The following is a 20324-nucleotide window of genomic DNA, read 5'->3' as shown; positions in this document are numbered from 1 at the left end:
CTTGAATTTTGTGATCACAGCAGTTATTGTTTTTCCATCTGCTATGATTTCATTGCTTATTTGGGAGAGGTCTGAACAAAGTAGAAATCACCGAGAGCATATTAGCACATCAGTGTTTCCCTTCCCAGGAAGGCCCAAATATGTAACAGCAAATTAAATGAACTAGACAAGAGGTGTTTGTGTTTTAAATTTATTTTTAAGCCAGATTAAATGTAGAGGAAAGTAAGTGTGGTAATGATTATGTAAACTTTTCCTACCTTAAATATAGATAATGCTGAGTTTGCAACAGAGAGCACAGAAACGTGCAAGTTACATCTTGCGTCTTGAAGAAATCAGCCCATGGCTGGCTGCCATGACTAACACTGAAATTGCTCTTCCCGGAGAAGTCTCAGCCAGAGATACCGTCACAATCCACAGTGTTGGTGGAACCATCACAATCTTACCTACTAAAACCAAGCCAAAGAAACTTCTCTTTCTAGGATCAGATGGGAAGAGCTATCCTTATCTTTTCAAAGGTGGGATTTAAAAGAGCATTAATCTGATTATTAATGTTTTAATGCTGTGTGTGTTGTTTAGGTGAATTTCTGTATGTCATGAATAGCCTGGAGTATCATGTATTTTGATGGAAGTTGTTGGAAGCTGTGTAGTGTGATTTTCTGTTGTTTCCTCTGTTCTTGCTTATTTATGCAAGCTGGGCAACTGAGATACAGCTAATAATGCTGTATCTAATACCTTGTGACTGAATAGAATGTTCTTTAATACTGTCATTATGCCCTTTTGACTGTCAGTTCTTGACTGCTATTGCTAATTGAGAGGGACACGAAAAAGTGGTATATTTCCAGTCCCATTCCATTGTACTTCACCCTATTTGGTTATCTGTCCTAACTAATTTTGTTTCCACAGGATTGGAGGATTTACATCTGGATGAGAGAATAATGCAATTTCTGTCTATTGTAAATACCATGTTTGCAACAATCAATCGCCAGGAAACACCTCGTTTCCATGCTCGCCACTATTCTGTAACACCACTGGGAACTCGCTCAGGCCTAATCCAGTGGGTGGATGGAGCCACGCCCTTATTTGGTCTTTACAAACGATGGCAACAACGGGAAGCCGCCTTGCAAGCACAAAAGGTTGATTCCAATTAAAATACGTACTTTTATTTGAATGTTGATAAACAAGTATATGTATTAGTTTGTTCTCTGTTACCTGTGAAATATGTCTAGGCTTACTGCCCTTGAGCATTTTTTCAACTTTATGAGAGTTAAAGAAGGAATAAACATAATTTTAAATTTGGAGTTAATCACTATGGCATCCTGTTTTGTACCTGTGAAATTTATACTTTGATTTAGAACAGTTTTTTAGAATTCATTTTAGCTGAGTATCTGAGTGCTTAGTATGTGAAAGAAATAGTTCTAAGTACTTCATATAAAAAAGGTAAATTTTTAAACAGTCACAACTTTAAGTTCCAACATCTAGACAAATAAAATGATTCTAAGTAGGATAGGTATGGGAAGGAGCAAGAGTTTGAACAAAGGAGACCGTAGAACAATTACTGAAGGGTAGATCTCTGGAATTAGGAAAGGGACATCTAAATTTTTGTCTAACATGTTCCTGAATATGTGTTGTTAATTTTGTATTATGATTAAATCATATTGGTGAAGAATGAAATATGTGCATAAATGAATGATAAATTTTTTAAACAGAATTATATGTTATAAAGAAAAGTGGAACTTGGATGTTGAGCTTGAATTGAACCTCAAGAAAATATAACAGTAAACCAAGTTTTCAATAAAGTGATAATACCTAATTAAGAAAAAGATAATGTAGATTGCAGTCCAGAAGAACTGGCTATTTGATGTGTGAGATTTACCTAGCTAGGTGGAGAATGCTGCTGAAAAACCAATTTTTAAAATACTACTTTATAGTCAAGGTAATGTTTATCCTTATTTAAGCAAAGTTAATCTTGTCTTAAAATTTTTTCAAAGGCCCAAGATTCCTACCAAACTCCTCAGAATCCTGGAATCGTACCCCGTCCTAGTGAACTTTATTATAGTAAAATTGGTCCTGCTTTGAAAGCAGTTGGGCTTAGTCTGGATGTGTCCCGCCGGGATTGGCCTCTTCATGTGATGAAGGCAGTGTTAGAAGAGTTAATGGAGGCCACGCCCCCAAATCTCCTTGCTAAAGAGCTTTGGTCATCATGTACCACCCCTGATGAGTGGTGGAGAGTCACACAGGTATGTGTTTTGTTTTGGGCTTGGTCATCAGTATTATTCTTTGCCTGCGTCGTGTCTTGTCTTGTTCACCCTCTTCCTGCTGCCCCTCTAGAATTGGTAGTTTGAGACCTGCATTTGAATCTTATATTACATTTATTTTTATGAGGCATGGCCATGACTGTATGAAGGCAGAATGAAGGGGATTATGGATGAAATGAAAAGTGGAATAAAAACTTTAGAAAGGGAAAAACTAGAGAGACTGAAGAATAGTTGTTTTTTTAAGTCATGCATTCTGTTGATGATTAAGTAGAACAACAAGGACCTCAGTGTTGTATGCTGCTGCTCACTATAGTCTGTGATCACATGCAGCATCCCTGAAGAGTGCCAGCTATTTATTCAGAAATAAGGGAGTAGGACTGTGGAGGCTTGTAAATTTTAGAGGATAAAGACCGTGTTGGAAGGAAATTTGCTAATAATGCCTAACTTGCTCCCCCCACCCCCTCTTCTTTAGTCTTATGCCAGATCTACTGCAGTCATGTCTATGGTCGGATACATAATTGGCCTTGGAGATAGACATCTGGATAATGTTCTCATAGATATGACGACTGGAGAGGTTGTTCACATAGATTACAATGTTTGCTTTGAAAAAGGTAAAATTAAAGTGGACTTTTTATATAAGGGTCGAATATATTTTGGTGAAAGGACAAAAATATAATGATTTGTCTTTTCAAGGTAAAAGCCTTAGAGTTCCTGAGAAAGTACCTTTTCGAATGACACAGAACATTGAAACAGCACTGGGTGTAACTGGAGTAGAAGGTGTTTTTAGGCTTTCATGTGAGCAGGTATGTGGTTTTCTCTTATACCTCTTAGTGTACCTGTTACATTAACAAGTCCTTTGGAATGAAAAACTACATTTTAATGAGGAAGCTTGTGGCAAAACTTAATTAAAAGTTTTCTGAAAACAGGTTCTACACATTATGCGGCGTGGCAGAGAGACTCTGCTGACGCTGCTGGAGGCCTTTGTATATGACCCCCTGGTGGACTGGACAGCTGGGGGCGAGGCTGGGTTTGCTGGTGCGGTCTATGGTGGAGGGGGCCAGCAGGCTGAGAGCAAGCAGAGCAAGAGAGAGATGGAACGAGAGATTACTCGCAGCCTTTTTTCTTCGAGAGTAGCTGAAATTAAGGTGAGGCCAGTAATAAGAAGTCATTGTCCCTTTTTTGTTAATAGTTAACAAGACCAGGGAATTCCTTGGTGGTCCAGTGGTTAGGACCTGGTGCTTTCACTGCCAGGGCCTGGGTTCCAGCCCTCCTCAGGCAGCTAAGATCCTGCAAGCTGTGTAATGCCACCAAAAAAAGAAAAAGGTTAACAGGTCCATAAAAAAAAAGACTGTCATGTATAATATTGAAATGGTCACAAAGTATGGCAGTTTGCTGTGATCGTTTGCTAAGAAATGCTCACATGAAAAGACACAGTCACACTCCCACGTGGGAGGTGGGTTAATGATTTGAAAAATATACCTTTTTTAGTAGACTGAATGTGTTTGCCAGTGACTATTTTAAGTGTTCTTTAACTGGATTGTCTCCTTGGTTTTGATTGGATAGTCTTCTCCTCCATGGTAGCCAGTGGTGCTGATCTTGCTTTATGTGGCATGGTGGTAACTGCATGTTATTGTGTATTGTGGAATTGAGTCTTCATTTATGGCCATGTGAATTGATTGCATTAGTTATCTTTATAAAAATGAGGGTGATCCACACTGGCTTTGTTGAGATTTAAGTATAATAGCATGTGCAGAACATCCTTCTAACATGATCCTTTTGGCATACATCCTCATACCTCACAGTCAGCCTTATAAGAATCTTCCTAATTATGTCTTTTTACAGGTGAACTGGTTTAAAAACAGAGATGAGATGCTGGTTGTACTTCCCAAGCTGGACAGCAGCTTAGATGAATACCTGAGCTTGCAAGAGCAACTAACAGATGTGGAGAAACTGCAGGGCAAACTGCTGGAAGAAATTGAGTTTCTAGAAGGAGCTGAAGGAGTGGATCATCCTTCTCATACTCTGCAACACAGGTTTAAAACAAGTGTTGAACTCTTAATTTATCTTTATTCCATTAAGGAGAACTTTTTATTTGTGTGAACATTATCAACTTGAATTAGAATTGTTGCAGCAACTCACATGAATAATCAAAGCTCTCGCAAGAACTGCAGTTTTGAAGTATTAATAGAATTCATTTAAATTTTCAGCTTCATTGTATTTAGACATTTGAGTTACTGTGGGAGATGGTGGACATAGTGGTTAGAACCGTGAACTTGGATTCAGAAAACCTGGGATTTTGGTTTTTTCCTCTGCAGTTTATGTCTGAATCCTTATTCATTTGTATGATGGGTTTTGTCCACATGGCCAAGTTTTTCTGAGCTTTGATCTAAGTGAGTGAACCTCACATAGAGTGGGTGCCTGGCTCAGTGAAGGGTGGTTAAATGTGCAAGTGCCAGACACTGCAGGAGATGCTGAGATTACAGAGATCTTTTGATCTCAGTCTTCCACACTTCAAATAACTCTGGTAAATGTGGTAGAATTTTGTTTAAAATGTTGCGAGTATAGTTAGGGGACTATAGCCTCAGGAAAAAAACCAGAGGAGAAAAGGACATTTGAGTGGTGTCCTCAAGATTAAAAAGGAGCTTACCAGGCAGTCCAAGTATGAGCAAAATGTACTTTTAGAGTGATGAAAATTCCCAGCAGTCAATTAAAATTTTTTCCTTCCATTAGGTATTCTGAACACACTCAACTACAGACTCAGCAGAGAGCTGTTCAGGAAGCAATCCAGGTGAAGCTGAATGAATTTGAACAGTGGATAACACACTATCAGGCTGCGTTCAATAATTTGGAAGCTACACAGCTGGCCAGTTTGCTTCAGGAGATAAGCACACAGATGGACCTTGGTATGTTAGATGTACATGTGAGCATGTGAGTTTTGTTGTTATGTGTTTTTGTGTGGAGTTCTGGTTTGTACTCCTTTCAATGACTGCTGATTTGAAACGGCTTCACTGTAATGGATAATTATCTTTTACCAAAAGGTCCTCCCAGCTACGTGCCGGCAACAGCCTTTCTGCAGAATGCTGGCCAGGCCCACTTGATTAGCCAGTGTGAGCAGCTAGAAGGGGAGGTTGGTGCCCTCCTGCAGCAGAGGCGCTCGGTGCTGCGAGGCTGTCTGGAGCAGCTGCATCACTACGCAACTGTTGCTCTGCAGTATCCAAAGGCCATATTTCAGAAACATCGAATTGAGCAGTGGAAGACCTGGATGGAAGAGCTCATCTGTAATACCACAGTAGAACGCTGTCAGGAACTTTACAGGAAGTAAGTTGATCACTCTCGATTTTCTTTACTTCTCATTGGGACTGGAAGCAAAGTTGTGTTCATATTTTCAATTGCATAGTATTTCATTTTCTGAAAGAAATGATTGATAGATGGAATTTGAATGGAGTCACTTTCTTGTGGTTTTAAGAGGGTTTAAACTCCTGTTTTGGAGAAGGCAATGGCACCTCACTCCAGTACTCTTGCCTGGAAAATCCCATGGACGGAGGAGCCTGGTAGGCTGCAGTCCATGGAGTCGCTAAGAGACATGACTGAGCGACTTCACTTTCACTTTTCACTTTCATGCATTGGAGAAGGAAATGGCAACCCACTCTAGTGTTCTTGCCTGGAGAATCCCAGGGACGGGGGAGCCTGGTGGGCTGCTGTCTATGGGGTCGCACAGAGTCGGACATGACTGAAGAGACTTAGCAGCAGCAGCAAACTCTTGTTTTCCTTTATAAGACAGTGTTTTCTGTAATTAGTTAAAATGTATCTCACTCTTAGATAAAATGTATCTAAGAGTGATGTGATCAGGTAAAGAGAGCTGAATTCACACTGTTTCTGTTACTCAAATCATTTTTAGAAGTTACTTTTGCTCTTGAAACCTTCTCTGTAAATGGAAATAATGATTTCTGCTCTGTATCAAATACAGTAGTCCATCTTGTCTTTTTTAGTATTTTGTAAGGTGTGAACTTTCTTTTCAAGCACCTCTTTCTCTTTTTTAAAGATATGAAATGCAGTATGCGCCCCAGCCACCCCCAACAGTGTGTCAGTTCATCACGGCCACTGAGATGACCCTGCAGCGGTACGCAGCCGACATCAACAGCCGACTTATCAGACAGGTGGAACGCTTGAAACAGGAAGCTGTCACTGTACCGGTTTGTGAAGATCAGTTGAAAGAAATTGAACGTTGTATCAAAGTTTTCCTTCACGAGAATGGAGAGGAAGGATCTTTGAGTCTAGCAAGTGTTATTATTTCTGCCCTTTGTACTCTCACAAGGTGAGTCAGCTGACATATCATTGAGACTGTTTCGTTGTCCTGCAAACATTAGTGCTTATTGAGAGTTCATGTGTTTTTTGTTTAATCCCAAAATTAAGGTATCCTTGTACTTTCTGTTAGTCTTGCCCAGTGTAAGACTGCTTTATTTTTTTTTTCTCCCAGATTTTGAGGTATCCTATTTGTGTGGGTTCCACTAAGTCAGTTTCACTGTACAAATATTTATCTCATTCAGGCGTAACCTAATGATGGAAGGTGCAGCGTCGAGTGCTGGAGAGCAGCTGGTTGATCTGACTTCTCGGGATGGAGCCTGGTTCTTGGAGGAACTCTGCAGTATGAGCGGAAATGTCACATGTCTGGTTCAGTTACTGAAGCAGTGTCATTTAGTGCCACAAGACTTAGACATTCCTAACCCCATGGAAGCATCTGAGGCCGTTCATTTGGCTAATGGTGTATACACCTCACTTCAGGTGAGCACTTCTAAATTAGCTTAAATTTTGTAAGTTTGTTTTAAATGTTGAGCGTTGTATTTTTCATCTCTGGTTCTGAAAAGCAGTTTGACTTCCTCAATCTTTAATGTTGCTTTATCTAAACTCAGGGAGCATTAAAATAGGTTTCTTACATATTTACAGGAATTAAATTCAAATTTCCGGCAAATCATATTTCCAGAAGCACTGAGATGTTTAATGAAAGGAGAATACACGTTAGAAAATATGCTTCATGAGCTGGACAGTCTTATTGAGCAGACAACTGATGGTGTTCCTCTGCAGACTCTAGTTGAATCTCTTCAAGCCTATTTAAGAAATGCAGCTATGGGACTTGAGGAAGAAACACATGCTCATTACATCGATGTTGCCAGGCAAGTGAATGCTAAGCTGTGCTGTTTTCTTGTGAAAGAGTTGGGAAGCCAGATACATTTTAAGTTTTATCTATCTTGGGCCATGCTGGGTCTTCATTGCTGCTCAGGCTTTCTCTAGTTGTGGGAGCAGGGGCTGTTGTGCAGCTGCAGTGGCTCCAGCTTTTCATTGCGGTGGCTTCCCTTGCTGTGGCTCCTGGGCTCTAGGGCACATGGGCTTCCGTAGTCGTGGCTTGTAGGCTCAGCAGTTGCAGTTCCTGGGCTCTGGAGCACAGGCTCAATAGTTGTGGTACACGGGCGTAGTTGCTCCAAGGCGTGTGGAATCTTCACAGATCAGGCATGCAACCCGTATCTCCTTTATTAGCAGGTGGATTCCTTATCACTGAGCCACTAGGGAAGCCTCAGTAGTATCTTTTTAAAAAAACTTTCATTTGGGGGAATTCCTTGGTGATGCAGTGGTTAGGATTCTGCACTTGGAAAGGGTGCAGTTTCAGTCCCTGGTAGATTCTGCAAGCCGTATGGCATGGCTGAAACAAACAAAATCAAAACAACATTTCCCGTCCCCACCCCCCCCCAAAGCAAAAAAACCCCTTTTATTTGGAAATAATTACAGATTCATAGGAAGTTGTATTTTTTTAAAAAAAAACATTGCTCAGGGATGTCTTATGTAGCCTTCATCCCTCCTTCATTGTAGCATCTTGCATACCTGTGGTACAGTAGCAACACCATGAAGTTGACTTTGGTACAGTCCACAGAGATTACTCAGGTTTTACCAGTTACATGTGTGTGCGCGCGCGCGCGTGTGTGTGTGTGTGGTTTTATTACATACACATACGTATTCTTTAAGGGCTGTAGTTTTTACCATACTTGTGCTCACACACAAAGTGGAATGTGGTATTTTTTAAGCCAGCACTTGGAATTCAATGGGAGCATCTGAGCCAGTTTAGTTTGCTAATGGAGTATACATGTCACTTCAAGTGAACACTTGTTAGCTTAAGTTTTATAAGTTTGTTTTAGGTATTGAACTTTGTATTTCTCAACTCTTAAATCTAGGAAAACAGTTTGACTTTGAAACATGTAGAGCTTGAACAGTTTCTTCAGCCATGCAGTGTACCTAAAGCTAAACCCTAAGCCCCTTTGTGCCTTGTGATTCAGGACCCCTTTCTTTGGCATTCTGTCCAGTTACTGTCAGAAAATATAATTGAGAGAGTAGCAATGAATTGACCCAATACTTCCTCCCATGGGAAAATTACAAGATATAAGAAAGCAGAGAGAACAGTATAATGAACTCCCATTTTACCACCTTCAGTAATTATCTACACTGTGATTAATCCTGCCTCCCTCATCCCCCGCTTTTTTTTTTGCTTCTGGTTAATCTTGTTTAAATTGTACTTCTCTGGTTACTTTGAATCAAATACCTTTTCATTCTTAAACTGCAAGGCGGATTCATTTTGATATTTGGCAAAACTAATACAATTATGTAAAGTTTAAAAATAAAATAAAATTAGAAAAAAAAAACTGCAGGAGAAATGTATATCTAAAATGTAGACTTACTTTCTTAAGAGGCCCTTATTTCATAAGAAAGGGTAACAACTCCTTGATGTTTTCTTTTATCCTGCATTCAAATTTTTCCTATTTTCTCATGTTTCTTTTAGTTTTATCATAAAATTTAAAAAACAACTGTAATTAGTATAGCATAAACATTTGCCAGCTAAATAATGAGATTATTTGTGCAGGAGCTTTATCATAAAGTTCCTAGCATTATTTTAAAAGTTAGATGCTAAGTCTGTACACTTTTCTTTGTCACAAAAGTTCAGCCCTTACTTTCCCTTGATGTCTAATCTAGATTCCCTTTACTCTCAAATGGAGGAATGTTTACTTCATGTATGCACTGGGTGACAGACTTCATGTTTGATTCTGCTACAGCCTGTTTGTATCTTGTGTTAGAGAAACTTTTTGGTAATTTAAATGAAAATTTTATACCATCATATAGCTCTTTTTCCATTATAAATTTCTCTGATAGCCTAAACTTACATAAAATGTTTAACATGATACTTGGATACATAAACACAATGCAAGTCTTCAGTTAATTATAATGTGAGGGCAAATTTCTCAAGACCTACCTTCAAACTATGCATTATTCAAAACTCAGCATGTGAAAAAGGATAGCTATTTCCATTCATTGTCTGTAGCTGACTCTGTCATGTGACAGTAGTGTGAAGATACTTGACAACTTTTGCTGGGTCCACCAGCTTTAGAATTGTGTGCCTCTTGATTTTTTTTTTTAATATTGGAAGTGTAGATTATCTTACGTTCTGTATATAAAGAGATACTGTAATATTTTGTATAGTTCTTTTTAAATTGTCATAACTTCAGTTTGCATAAAATTTAATCACATGAAGAATGGCTAATAACACTCCTTCCTTCATAAAAAGACTTTTTCCTAGACTCTGCATACTAGCTGTAAGACTTGTTGTTCTTAACGTTTCCCCCCAAATATATTACTGTTTAGGAATGGTTTTAACTCCTTTTTCTTTTCCTCTAGAATGCTTCATGCTCAGTATGGTGAATTAATCCAACCAAGAAATGGTTCAGTTGATGAAACACCAAAAATGTCAGCTGGCCAGATGCTTTTGGTAGCATTTGATGGCATGTTTGCCCAAGTTGAGACTGCTTTTGGCTTATTGGTTGAAAAGGTAAATAATTGACCTGGTTTGATGAATAACGCAAGTGTAGTAAAGTAGTTGCTCCGTGTTTGAAGAGTGGAGAAGTGAACTTTCTTTTCTTTCATTTACATAGCTAAATAAGATGGAAATTCCTATAGCTTGGCGAAAGATTGACATAATACGGGAAGCCAGGAGCACTCAGGTCAATTTTTTTGATGATGATAATCACCGACAGGTGCTGGAAGAGATCTTCTTTCTAAAACGACTACAGACAATTAAGGAGTTCTTTCGGCTCTGTGGTACCTTTTCTAAAACTTTGTCAGGTAATATTTCACACTTAAGCCGGATTTAGTTGTACTTTGGAGGGAAATGGGATAGAGTAGGCTTAATTTAACTGTAAATTAAAATCTTAAGTTCACGGAAGTCTTCAAATTCTTAAGTTAGCATTATCACCTTATTTTAGTATTGTATGAAATACTTAAAGAAAAATTTCCTTTTTTAGGATCAAGTTCACTTGAAGATCAGAATACTGTAAATGGGCCTGTACAGATTGTCAATGTGAAAACCCTTTTTAGAAACTCTTGTTTCAGTGAAGACCAGATGGCCAAACCAATAAAGGCATTCACAGCTGACTTTGTGCGGCAGCTCCTGATTGGACTCCCGAACCAAGCCCTGGGCCTCACACTGTGCAGCTTCATCAGTGCTCTAGGGGTAGACATCATTGCGCAGGTGGAGGCGAAGGATTTTGGTGCTGAAAGCAAAGTTTCTGTTGACGATCTGTGTAAGAAGGCGGTGGAGCACAACATCCAGATCGGGAAGTTCTCTCAGCTGGTCATGAACAGGGCGACTGTGCTGGCGAGCTCCTACGACACTGCCTGGAAGAAGCACGACTTGGTGCGCAGGCTGGAGACCAGCATCGCCTCCTGCAAGACAAGCCTGCAGCGTGTCCAGCTGCACATCGCCATGTTTCAGGTAAGTATTTCCCTTCATAACGGGGTAAGCCGGGAGATTGCTGTAGAACAATATAAAGAGGAGAACATTTTAAACTTGCCAAATTGTGCCAACCCGGAACAAACACAGCTTTAACATTGCTGTAACATTTCTCGGTTACAGAGTTGTGATCATTTTATGTTTATAGTTTGTGTCCTTTTAATTAGTTTCCATCAGTGTTTTATGGTTAGTGTTATCATTAAATATTATTTGTAAATGTAATTTCTTGTTCTTTTAATTGGAGTATAATTGCTTTACAACGTTGTGTTCATTTCTGCTGTACAACAGAGTGAATTAACTGTGCATATACATATATCCCCTCCCTATTGAGCCTCCCTGTGCCCCACCCTGTATATGTAATTTCTAACAATTAAATTTATTTGTTAGGTGTATATATTCCTTGTGTACTGCCTAACTCAATTATTTCCAAAGTGACATCTGTTTCCCTGAATCTCTAAGCTCTCTACATACATCCTGTCATCATTTGGGAACTGTTTTTAAGAAGCCTGTTTTTGTCCTTCTTTGTTTCGGGGCAGTACAGGCTTTGGGAGTGAGATAGATTTGGATTTGGGTATATGAACTTACCTTTAACCTCCCTTAAGATCTGATTTCCTTACCTGTAGAATGGGGACAGTACTCTCTTAAAGGTTGATGACTGTGTGGATTAAAAATGATGATCTGGGACTTCCCTGGTGACACAGCGGATAAGTATCCGCCTGCTAATGCAGGGAACACAGATTTGATCCCTGGTCTGGGAAGATCCCACATGCCTTGGAGTAACTAACTACTGAGCAACTACCTACTGTGCGCCACAACTACTGAGCCCATGTGCTGCAACTTCTGAAGCTTGCGTGCACTGGAACCTGTGCTCTGCAACAAGGGAAGCCACTGCAGCGAGAAGCCCACGCACTGCAACAAGAGTAGCCCCACTCTGAGCAGCTAGAAAAAGCCCGCACAGCAGCAAAGACCCAGCACTGCCAAAAACACTTTTTTAAAAAAAGAAAAAAAAAATGGTGATCTGTGTAAGATAATAAGCACAGTATAAATTATAGATTTTTTTCTTATTTCTTTACTTCAGTATATTGTCAGTAGCTTCAGACAGGTGGACTCATGGAGTAGCACTGGGGCTGTAGTATCAGGGGTTCTGGTTTGGCCCAAACGTTGTTTACTTTGTATCATTTATATTGAAGCCACTTCCCAAGAGTGAGTTGGTGGGACATGGAACCAGTGTATTTTTCTCTTTGCAGTTTTATCAATTTGCTGGTTTCTTAGGTCATAAGTTAAGAAAAGTAATTTATTCAGATTCTGAAGTTACATTTATTATAGGTTAGCAGTCCATCTAGCACATTGGGATTTTTTTTTTTTAATAACATCTATTTTAAAAAATCTTTTATTTATTGGCTGTTTTGGGTCTTTGTTGGCTGTACGCTAGTTGTGAAGAGCAGGGACTGCTCTCCATTTGTGGTGCACAGGCTTCTCATTGCGGTGGCTTCCCTTGTTGCAGAGTACAGGCTCTAGGCACACAGGCTTCAGTAACTATGGTGCACAGGCTCAGTACTTGTGGCGCACAGGCTTAGTTGCTCCACAGCGTGTGGGATCTTCCCAGACCAGTGTCCCTTGCATTGCAAAGTGGATTCTTAACCACTAGACCACCAGGGAAAGCCCCATGTTGGGCTTTTCTTGGCATTTATTTTACTTCAAAAAAATAATGTTGAAAGGTTTATTTAATACATTTTAGAGTTTATTCATTGAAAAAGTTGACAACTACATGGAAAATATTATAAAAGTCCTTCCAGTTTTGTTCATCTGAACATATTGTAAGCTAGCACAATATATAACTTTAAAATTTCAGCCAAGTCCCTTGGCCTTCTGGGGCCACCGTACAGTGTACAGGATGCACGCGTAAGATGGCTTGATCCCCTGTCAGCATTGCCTGCACCTTTCTGTTATTCTGCCACTTGTAGGTTCACTGGAGAATTCCTCCTCCTCTGACTGCTGCCATTGTCTCTCTCAGTTACTTGCTTAGCTCCCATGCTGGGCAACTCTTCTACCTACTGTGCTTGTTCCAGCCTCTGAACTGGAGATTATTTTCGGGGGATTGTGTAGGAAACTTTTACTTTTACTAGGAAATGCCTTCAGTATTGCTGTTTAAATACTGCATATCCGTGATCCAAGAAATTTATCAGCCATTCTCTACCTCAGGACATTTTCCATCTGGTTAATGCTTTTACTGTGTTTCTGTCACTCTTCCCTGCGCACCCTGCCCTGCTGCACCTGGACTTTTTACCACCTCCCCCAGTCCTTCCCCTAATGTCACTCTCCTCTCTTGGTTTTTTCCCCTGCTTACTTTATTACATTTCTTTTTCTTTGAACAGTGGCAGCATGAAGATCTCCTTATCAATAGACCACAAGCCATGTCTGTCACACCTCCCCCTCGTTCTGCCATATTAACCAGCATGAAAAAGAAACTCCATACTCTGAGCCAGATTGAAACTTCAATTGCAACAGTTCAGGTACGTTTTGTCATTTCCTCCTCCTGGCACATCTTACTTTTAGAAATGATCTCTACTGTGGTGAAGTGCTCTGTTCAGTCTGTCCTTGGCTTTTAAGTCACAGGAACTTTAATACCTTTTTCACTTTTATTTTTAATTTGTGTCTTTTTTTTCTTATCTTCCAAAGTAACTGAATCTTAGCAGTATATTTTGAACCAAGAATACAGACATACTAAATATTTCAAATTTTTAATGAACTATTTAAGAATTTTTAATGGCTATTACTGTGCCATTATACATTAACGTTGGTAATGGTAAAAACTTGAATACCAAATTTGTTTTCTGAAAGTTTGGCATATTATTAATATCCATGAAGTTTAGTTCTATCTTCCTTCTATTGTGTAGTTAATGGAATTTTGTGATATCCAAAGCAGCAGAACATTTTTCTAAACCATCATTTTTGACTATTTTTGGGTCACATCAGCAAAATATTTAATCTCACCTTTTTTTCAACAAGAGAAACTGGTCTTGATGATGGTTTTATATACATCTCTGGTATTCTTATATATTCAGTAGTAACTGACATTTTTCTGTTTTTATAGTTTAATATTAGTATAATTACAATCACTGTAATAATATTTTTTAAATTTTTAATAGAACTTTTCTTGAGCTCACTTCTTTGAAGATTGAAATACCTTTTCTCTACAGCATATTAGTCCTAGTTTTCACTTTAGAGATTGAACTCATGCCCTTTCTGATTCTAGAGGTGTCTGTGTGTGAGCGGGTGGGGGGCGAAAAGTATGAATGGGAACTCCGCCACTTGAAATGTTGAGTACATAATGAAGCAACTTTGTTATGTAAAACCTTTGTATTGTGATAATCTGGCTGGATTTTTTACCATTATTCATGAATGTTTCCATTTGTGGGAATCTGATTTTCATCTTTTACAATCAAAGATATAAATGGACTTTCTCATAGATAGCATATATAGTGCAGTGGGAATTTGGTATGACAGGGTTTTGTTTTTTTTTAAAGACTATTTAGAAATGAAAATGAAACTTCTTTCTGCAGAATAAACTGAAAGCCAGTCCTTGCCTTCTCAGATATGTTTAGTCTTAAATACTCTATATGAAGTCAAAATTAATTCCAAAAGGTGACAGTTTGTTAAAGATGTTTTCTAAGTTACTTATGCCATCCTATTTCTTTTGAATCTCTCTTATTCATATAAAATGCTCAACAGATAGGAAGTGGAGTCCTATTCACTGAGATTCTGCTGGCTTTTATAGGAGAAACTGGCAGCACTTGAAGCAAGTATTGAACAGCGACTCAAATGGGCAGGTGGTGCCAACCCTGCACTGGCACCTGTACTACAGGATTTTGAAGCAACAATAGCTGAAAGAAGAAATCTTGTCCTTAAGGAGAGCCAAAGAGCAAGTCAGGTATGGGCACCTGTGTGTGCCATCTTATTTTCAGTTACAGGATAATGTAACTCATTATATAATCAGGCACAACATTGAACTAATATGATTCCCATATCCCATATATCCATTACCAGAATTTAATAATTGTCAACTTAAGTCCTACTTTATTTTCTGTATACTCCCTACCCTAAATTTAATGGTAATCTCAAATATTATATCATTTTATCTGTAAATATTTCAATATGTATATATAAGATGAGAACTAGTTAGTAACATAATCATAATACTATTACTGTACCTTGAAAGATGTCCTTAATATTGTCAAATAAGCAGTTAGTGTTTTCTGATCTAAATGGTAAAATTATGTAGGAGTAGAAGCAGAAGGGGGGAGCATTTCAGATTGGAATTTAGATATAGCACAAACAAATTTAAGCTGAATATGATAACAGTTTTTTTATGGAGTAAAATTTCTGTGTTAAAAAAGAATCATACAGAAGATGTGTTTACCTAACTTTACTTAGGTGCTTTTTGGCCTTCTCAGACTTGACAGCATCAACCTAAAAGTGTTAATTTATTTACAGCTTTTATAAGAAGTGGGTCTGAGAGTCATACATTCATACATTTTCAGGACCTGGTCCTAAATTCTGGAAATGAATAGGTAGTATTATTTTTCTTTCATTAATTGCAATTTTTTTTCCTCATTGTGATGGTTCCACTCTTTTTCCTCTTCACAGGTCACTTTCCTCTGCAGCAATATCATTCATTTTGAAAGTTTACGAACTAGAACTGCAGAAGCCTTAAACCTGGATGCTGCATTATTTGAACTAATCAAACGGTGTCAGCAAATGTGTTCATTTGCATCGCAGTTTAACAGTTCAGTCTCTGAGTTAGAGCTTCGTTTATTACAGAGGGTGGTAAGTCTTGATTCTTGGGAGTGAATAGATTTGGTAATTTAAATAAGACCCAACTATATGCTCTCAAAATCAATATATTCACTAGTCTACATTTATTGAGCATGTACTGTATATGAGATATTGTGAAGAATTCAAGGATGACTAAATCTTTCTTTTATCCCCAAAGGAACTTATTTATACCAATAATACAGTGAATGAAATGAAAAAGTGAAAAGAACTCTCAGAGCTATAAGTAGAGCTATAAGTAGAATCACTGTAGGGGTTCCTAGGGAAGGAGAGAGATAAAGTGTAGCAAATGACTCAGATGCACTTTGGAAAGTAGGATAGCAGACAGAGGGCTAGTGGAGGACGAATGCTGGAATATCAAGTTAATAAATTCAGCATTTCTACTTTGTGGGAAGGCTTTACACTATGTATTAGGACGCCCTGGTTTTATTTTAAAGAGTTACTTACAGTGCCTGGGGTCCTAGCTGTGTGTCATGTTTGTTACTCCAAATATATTTTCTTAGGTTTTAAACTTTAAGCGTTTGTTCCCTGTATAATTAGGCAGAAAAGTAAAAATCTTAGTTTGTATTTTGTAGATTGTTTAAATTATCAAGTATTTCTAAAAATTTATTTAAATTTTTAAGAAAACACTTTTCTAGTGAATTAATTCATGACTCAGCAACTAAGGTTCTTTGTATCAACTTGAGTTACGATTATCTTTTGATATGATGTTGAGGAAAAGAATCTTATATTTTTCTGGCTGATTCTTAAACTCAAACAAACCCTTATTCTCTTTAGGACACGACTCTTGAACATCCTATTGGCAGCTCTGAGTGGCTTTTGTCAGCACACAAACAACTGACCCAGGATATGTCTACTCAGAGAGCAATTCAGACAGAGAAAGAGCAACAAATAGAAACAGTCTGTGAAACAATTCAGAATCTGGTTGATAATATAAAGACTGTGCTCACTGGCCATAACCGGCAGCTTGGAGATGTCAAACATCTCCTGAAAGCAATGGCCAAGGTAAGATTAATACCATTGACACATAATTACTCGCCCCCCTTTTATAAAATTACAAGAGAGTTTTATTCATGAGAAAAAAACCTAATTTCTCCAGGGTCATATTTCTGGTTTGTCACTGAGTTTATTTGTGTTTTCATCAGCTGTCAACTGTTGTTTTTTTTTTAAGCAGGTAGTAAATAGTATTCTGATTCTGTACACAGAGAAACTGGGGCTTAGAGAAACTGATTTATACAAAGTCACATAACTTATAGAAGAGCTGAAACTTGAACTTAGTCTCACAGAGTATTTAGATTTCTAACTTCTCTTCTGGCTCTCAACTCAAATCATATAGTTTGCTTCCAAAATAAATGAAATATTGCCTCTTCTCTCCAGTATTGTATAGAATCTAGATAGTAAGGAAACAGTCCTCAGAAAAGGCTTTATTATCACAAAACAGTAGATCATTTACTTTTTGAGTTTTTTTGTTTTTGGTTGTATCATATGGCTTGTGGGACCTCAACCAGGGATCAAACCCATGTCCCCCCCTGCAGTGGAAGCATGGAGTCCTAACCACTGGACTGCCAGGGAAGTCCCTGGATTTCTTTTTAGTTGGAGTTTTTATTTGTGCTGGAAACAAGATTCCTATTGAAAAGAAGTTATTAATAAATTGTAATAAGCAGATTAAATACATTGATACTAAAAAGCCACTTATTAGTCTGAAGAGTAATACTAAAACAAATACCATTTTTCTTAATCATTAACATGTTGATTCTAGGATGAAGAAGCTGCTCTGGCAGATGGTGAAGATGTTCCCTATGAGAACAGTGTTAGGCAGTTCTTGGGTGAATATAAATCATGGCAAGACAACATTCAGACAGTGCTGTTTACATTAGTCCAAGCCATGGGTCAGGTTCGAAGTCAAGAACATGTTGAAATGCTCCAGGAAATAACTCCCACCTTGAAAGAACTGAAAACGCAAAGTCAGAGGTAAGAATGCTTTCAGGCCTGAATTTAAAATGTAAGCAAAACATGTGGTAAAGTAAGTTTTGTATATTTAATTAAATATTTTTTTCAGTTTTGTTCGTACTTACAAATAGCTATTTGCTGAAGCATTTCATAAATGAGTCATTTTATTTTGTATTTCAGTGTGTATAATAATTTAGTGAGTTTTGCATCACCATTAGTGACCGATGCAACAAATGAATGTTCGAGTCCAACATCGTCTGCTACTTATCAACCATCCTTTGCTGCAGGTAAGACTCCTGTATTCAGAAAAACCTGTATCTTGACCTGTTGATAATCTACACATACATGCTAAGATGTTAAAGAGCATCTAATATGTTTATTGGGCTTCCCTGGTGGCTCAGGCGGTAAGGAATCCACCTGCCAATGCAGGAGAAGCAGGAGACATGGGTTCTATCCCTGGGTCAGGAAGATCCCTTGGAGAAGGGAATGGCAGTGCACTCCAATATTCTTGCCTGGGAAATCCCATGGACAGAGGCCTCTGACAGGCTTTAGACTGTGGGGTCGCAAAAGAGTCAGACAGGACTTAGAAAATAAACAACAACAAACATGTTTATAGTCATCATCTTTTTAAAGGTTTTCCCTAATAAACCTATTTAGAAAAACAAATTATGTCACAGATGTAAAACAAACTTATAGTTACCAAGGAGGGGGTAAATTGGGAGATTGGGGTTAACATATACACACTACTGTACATAAAATAGATAACAAGAACCTACTGTATAGCACAGGGACCTCTGTTCAGCACTGTGTAATGACCTATATGGGAACAGAACCTAAAGAAGAGTGGTGTAACTGATTCACGTTGCTGTACAGCAGAAACTAACACAACATTGTAAATCAACTAGACTCCCATAAAACATTAATTATCTAAGTAAATAAAGGGTTTCCCTAATTTCTTGTCATATTTCAAACTGAACAGATTTTGCCTTAATTTTAAAAGTATTTATGTTAGAGATTAGAGAAAAAATACTGTGTGTTTAAATACTGTCTATGATTACAAAATACATGTCTGTTAGGGAAATACGGAAAATTAATTAATAGAAAAATCTGTAGTTGCTTTCCAACTAGAGACAAAACCACTGTGTATTTGTTGACTTCTCTGTGTGCATGCACACATGTATGCAAATGTATCATTCTGTGAATGTAACTTTCCTCGCCTTTTGCCACATCTAGCTGTTTAAATGGGAGAAGGCAATGGCACCCCACTCCAGTACTCTTGCCTGGAAAATCCCATGGATGGAGGAGCCTGGTGGGCTGCAATCCATGGGGTTGCTAAGAGTCAGACACGACTAAGGGACTTCACTTTCACGCATTGGAGAAGGAAATGGCAACCCACTCCAGTGTTCTTGCCTGGAGAATCCCAGGGACAGAGGAGCCTGGTGGGCTGCCGTCTGTGGGGTCACACAGAGTCGGACACAACTGAAGCGACTCAGCAGCTGTTTAAACTGTCTTTTTAGGTGAAGAGCTTTCATTTTAAGGGATAAGGACTTTAAGGTTGTAATGTCACATCTAGTATCAGGGCTTGTCCATTTGCAGTTGATGATTGAAACAGAACTGCCCTGCTTGCCTGTTTGCTGTTTACCTGTACATTGAGCTACCAACTTGCTCTCTGTAGCAGTCCGAAGCAACACTGGCCAGAAGACTCAGCCTGATGTCATGTCACAGAACGCTAGAAAGCTGATTCAGAAAAACCTAGCTACATCAGCAGATACCCCACCGAGCACCGTTCCGGGAACTGGCAAGAGTGTTGCTTGTAGTCCTAAAAAGGCCATCAGAGACCCTAAGACTGGAAAAGGTAATTAGTTAAAATAAGGACACCTTAAATATTAAATATTAATACTCAGTGGTGGCTTGACTTATACATGTCTCCATTGCTTCACAGCTGTGCAGGAGAGAAACTCGTATGCGGTGAGTGTGTGGAAGAGAGTGAAAGCCAAGCTAGAGGGCCGAGATGTTGATCCGAATAGGAGGATGTCAGTTGCTGAACAGGTGACCATCTTTTAAACTTGAGCTACATATTTTAATGCTGCTGAAGCAGTATAGGTTTAAAGATTCCATCATCCCCATCTTCCGTGGCATATCGAGAAATAAGGAATTTAAATCTATTTTCAGGCCTCAGAAGATTTTGAATAACACAGCTCCTAGATTGTCAACTCTAACTCTAGCCTGTTAACACTTTCCTTTCAACCCAGTCCTCTTTTAACCAAAATTTGAGGTGTTGCTTGACCCTTTCTCTTCCAACAGAAGACTGTTAGTTTGCGTGTTAGAGAGAGCTATGTGAAGGTTTCTAATGATATGAGGGTGACACTTTCGGTGTCAGTAGTATCTATAAATAATCTGTAAAGTGTTCCTGGGTGTCAGTTGGTCTGAAGTTATTACTCTGAAATTTTATCATTATTATT

The 20324-nt window shown here is 38.5% G+C and overlaps 1 protein-coding gene across 3 annotated transcripts in view; it reads left to right on the top strand.

Annotated features, from left to right (window-relative positions):
- Positions 1 to 20324, top strand: part of SMG1 (SMG1 nonsense mediated mRNA decay associated PI3K related kinase) — a 98995-nt gene that overhangs the window by 72462 nt on the left and 6209 nt on the right. For all 3 annotated transcript variants that reach the window (XM_005224744.5, XM_005224745.5, NM_001205915.1), the window contains 23 exons: positions 269 to 515; positions 904 to 1133; positions 1989 to 2237; positions 2728 to 2866; positions 2949 to 3058; positions 3182 to 3400; positions 4098 to 4288; positions 4986 to 5158; positions 5294 to 5573; positions 6298 to 6570; positions 6803 to 7037; positions 7200 to 7426; positions 9969 to 10119; positions 10223 to 10412; positions 10592 to 11061; positions 13455 to 13592; positions 14858 to 15010; positions 15727 to 15906; positions 16690 to 16917; positions 17672 to 17883; positions 18043 to 18149; positions 19538 to 19717; positions 19805 to 19911. In XM_005224744.5, the coding sequence (XP_005224801.1) occupies positions 269 to 515; positions 904 to 1133; positions 1989 to 2237; positions 2728 to 2866; positions 2949 to 3058; positions 3182 to 3400; positions 4098 to 4288; positions 4986 to 5158; positions 5294 to 5573; positions 6298 to 6570; positions 6803 to 7037; positions 7200 to 7426; positions 9969 to 10119; positions 10223 to 10412; positions 10592 to 11061; positions 13455 to 13592; positions 14858 to 15010; positions 15727 to 15906; positions 16690 to 16917; positions 17672 to 17883; positions 18043 to 18149; positions 19538 to 19717; positions 19805 to 19911 (4689 nt within the window). The remainder of the gene's footprint in view (positions 1 to 268; positions 516 to 903; positions 1134 to 1988; positions 2238 to 2727; positions 2867 to 2948; positions 3059 to 3181; positions 3401 to 4097; positions 4289 to 4985; positions 5159 to 5293; positions 5574 to 6297; positions 6571 to 6802; positions 7038 to 7199; positions 7427 to 9968; positions 10120 to 10222; positions 10413 to 10591; positions 11062 to 13454; positions 13593 to 14857; positions 15011 to 15726; positions 15907 to 16689; positions 16918 to 17671; positions 17884 to 18042; positions 18150 to 19537; positions 19718 to 19804; positions 19912 to 20324) is intronic.

This window comes from Bos taurus, chromosome 25 (assembly GCF_002263795.3).
Source record: "Bos taurus isolate L1 Dominette 01449 registration number 42190680 breed Hereford chromosome 25, ARS-UCD2.0, whole genome shotgun sequence".
Taxonomy (NCBI): domain Eukaryota; kingdom Metazoa; phylum Chordata; class Mammalia; order Artiodactyla; family Bovidae; genus Bos; species Bos taurus.
The sequence above is the reverse complement of the archived record's forward strand: the minus strand, read 5'-3'. Positions and strand labels throughout refer to the sequence as shown.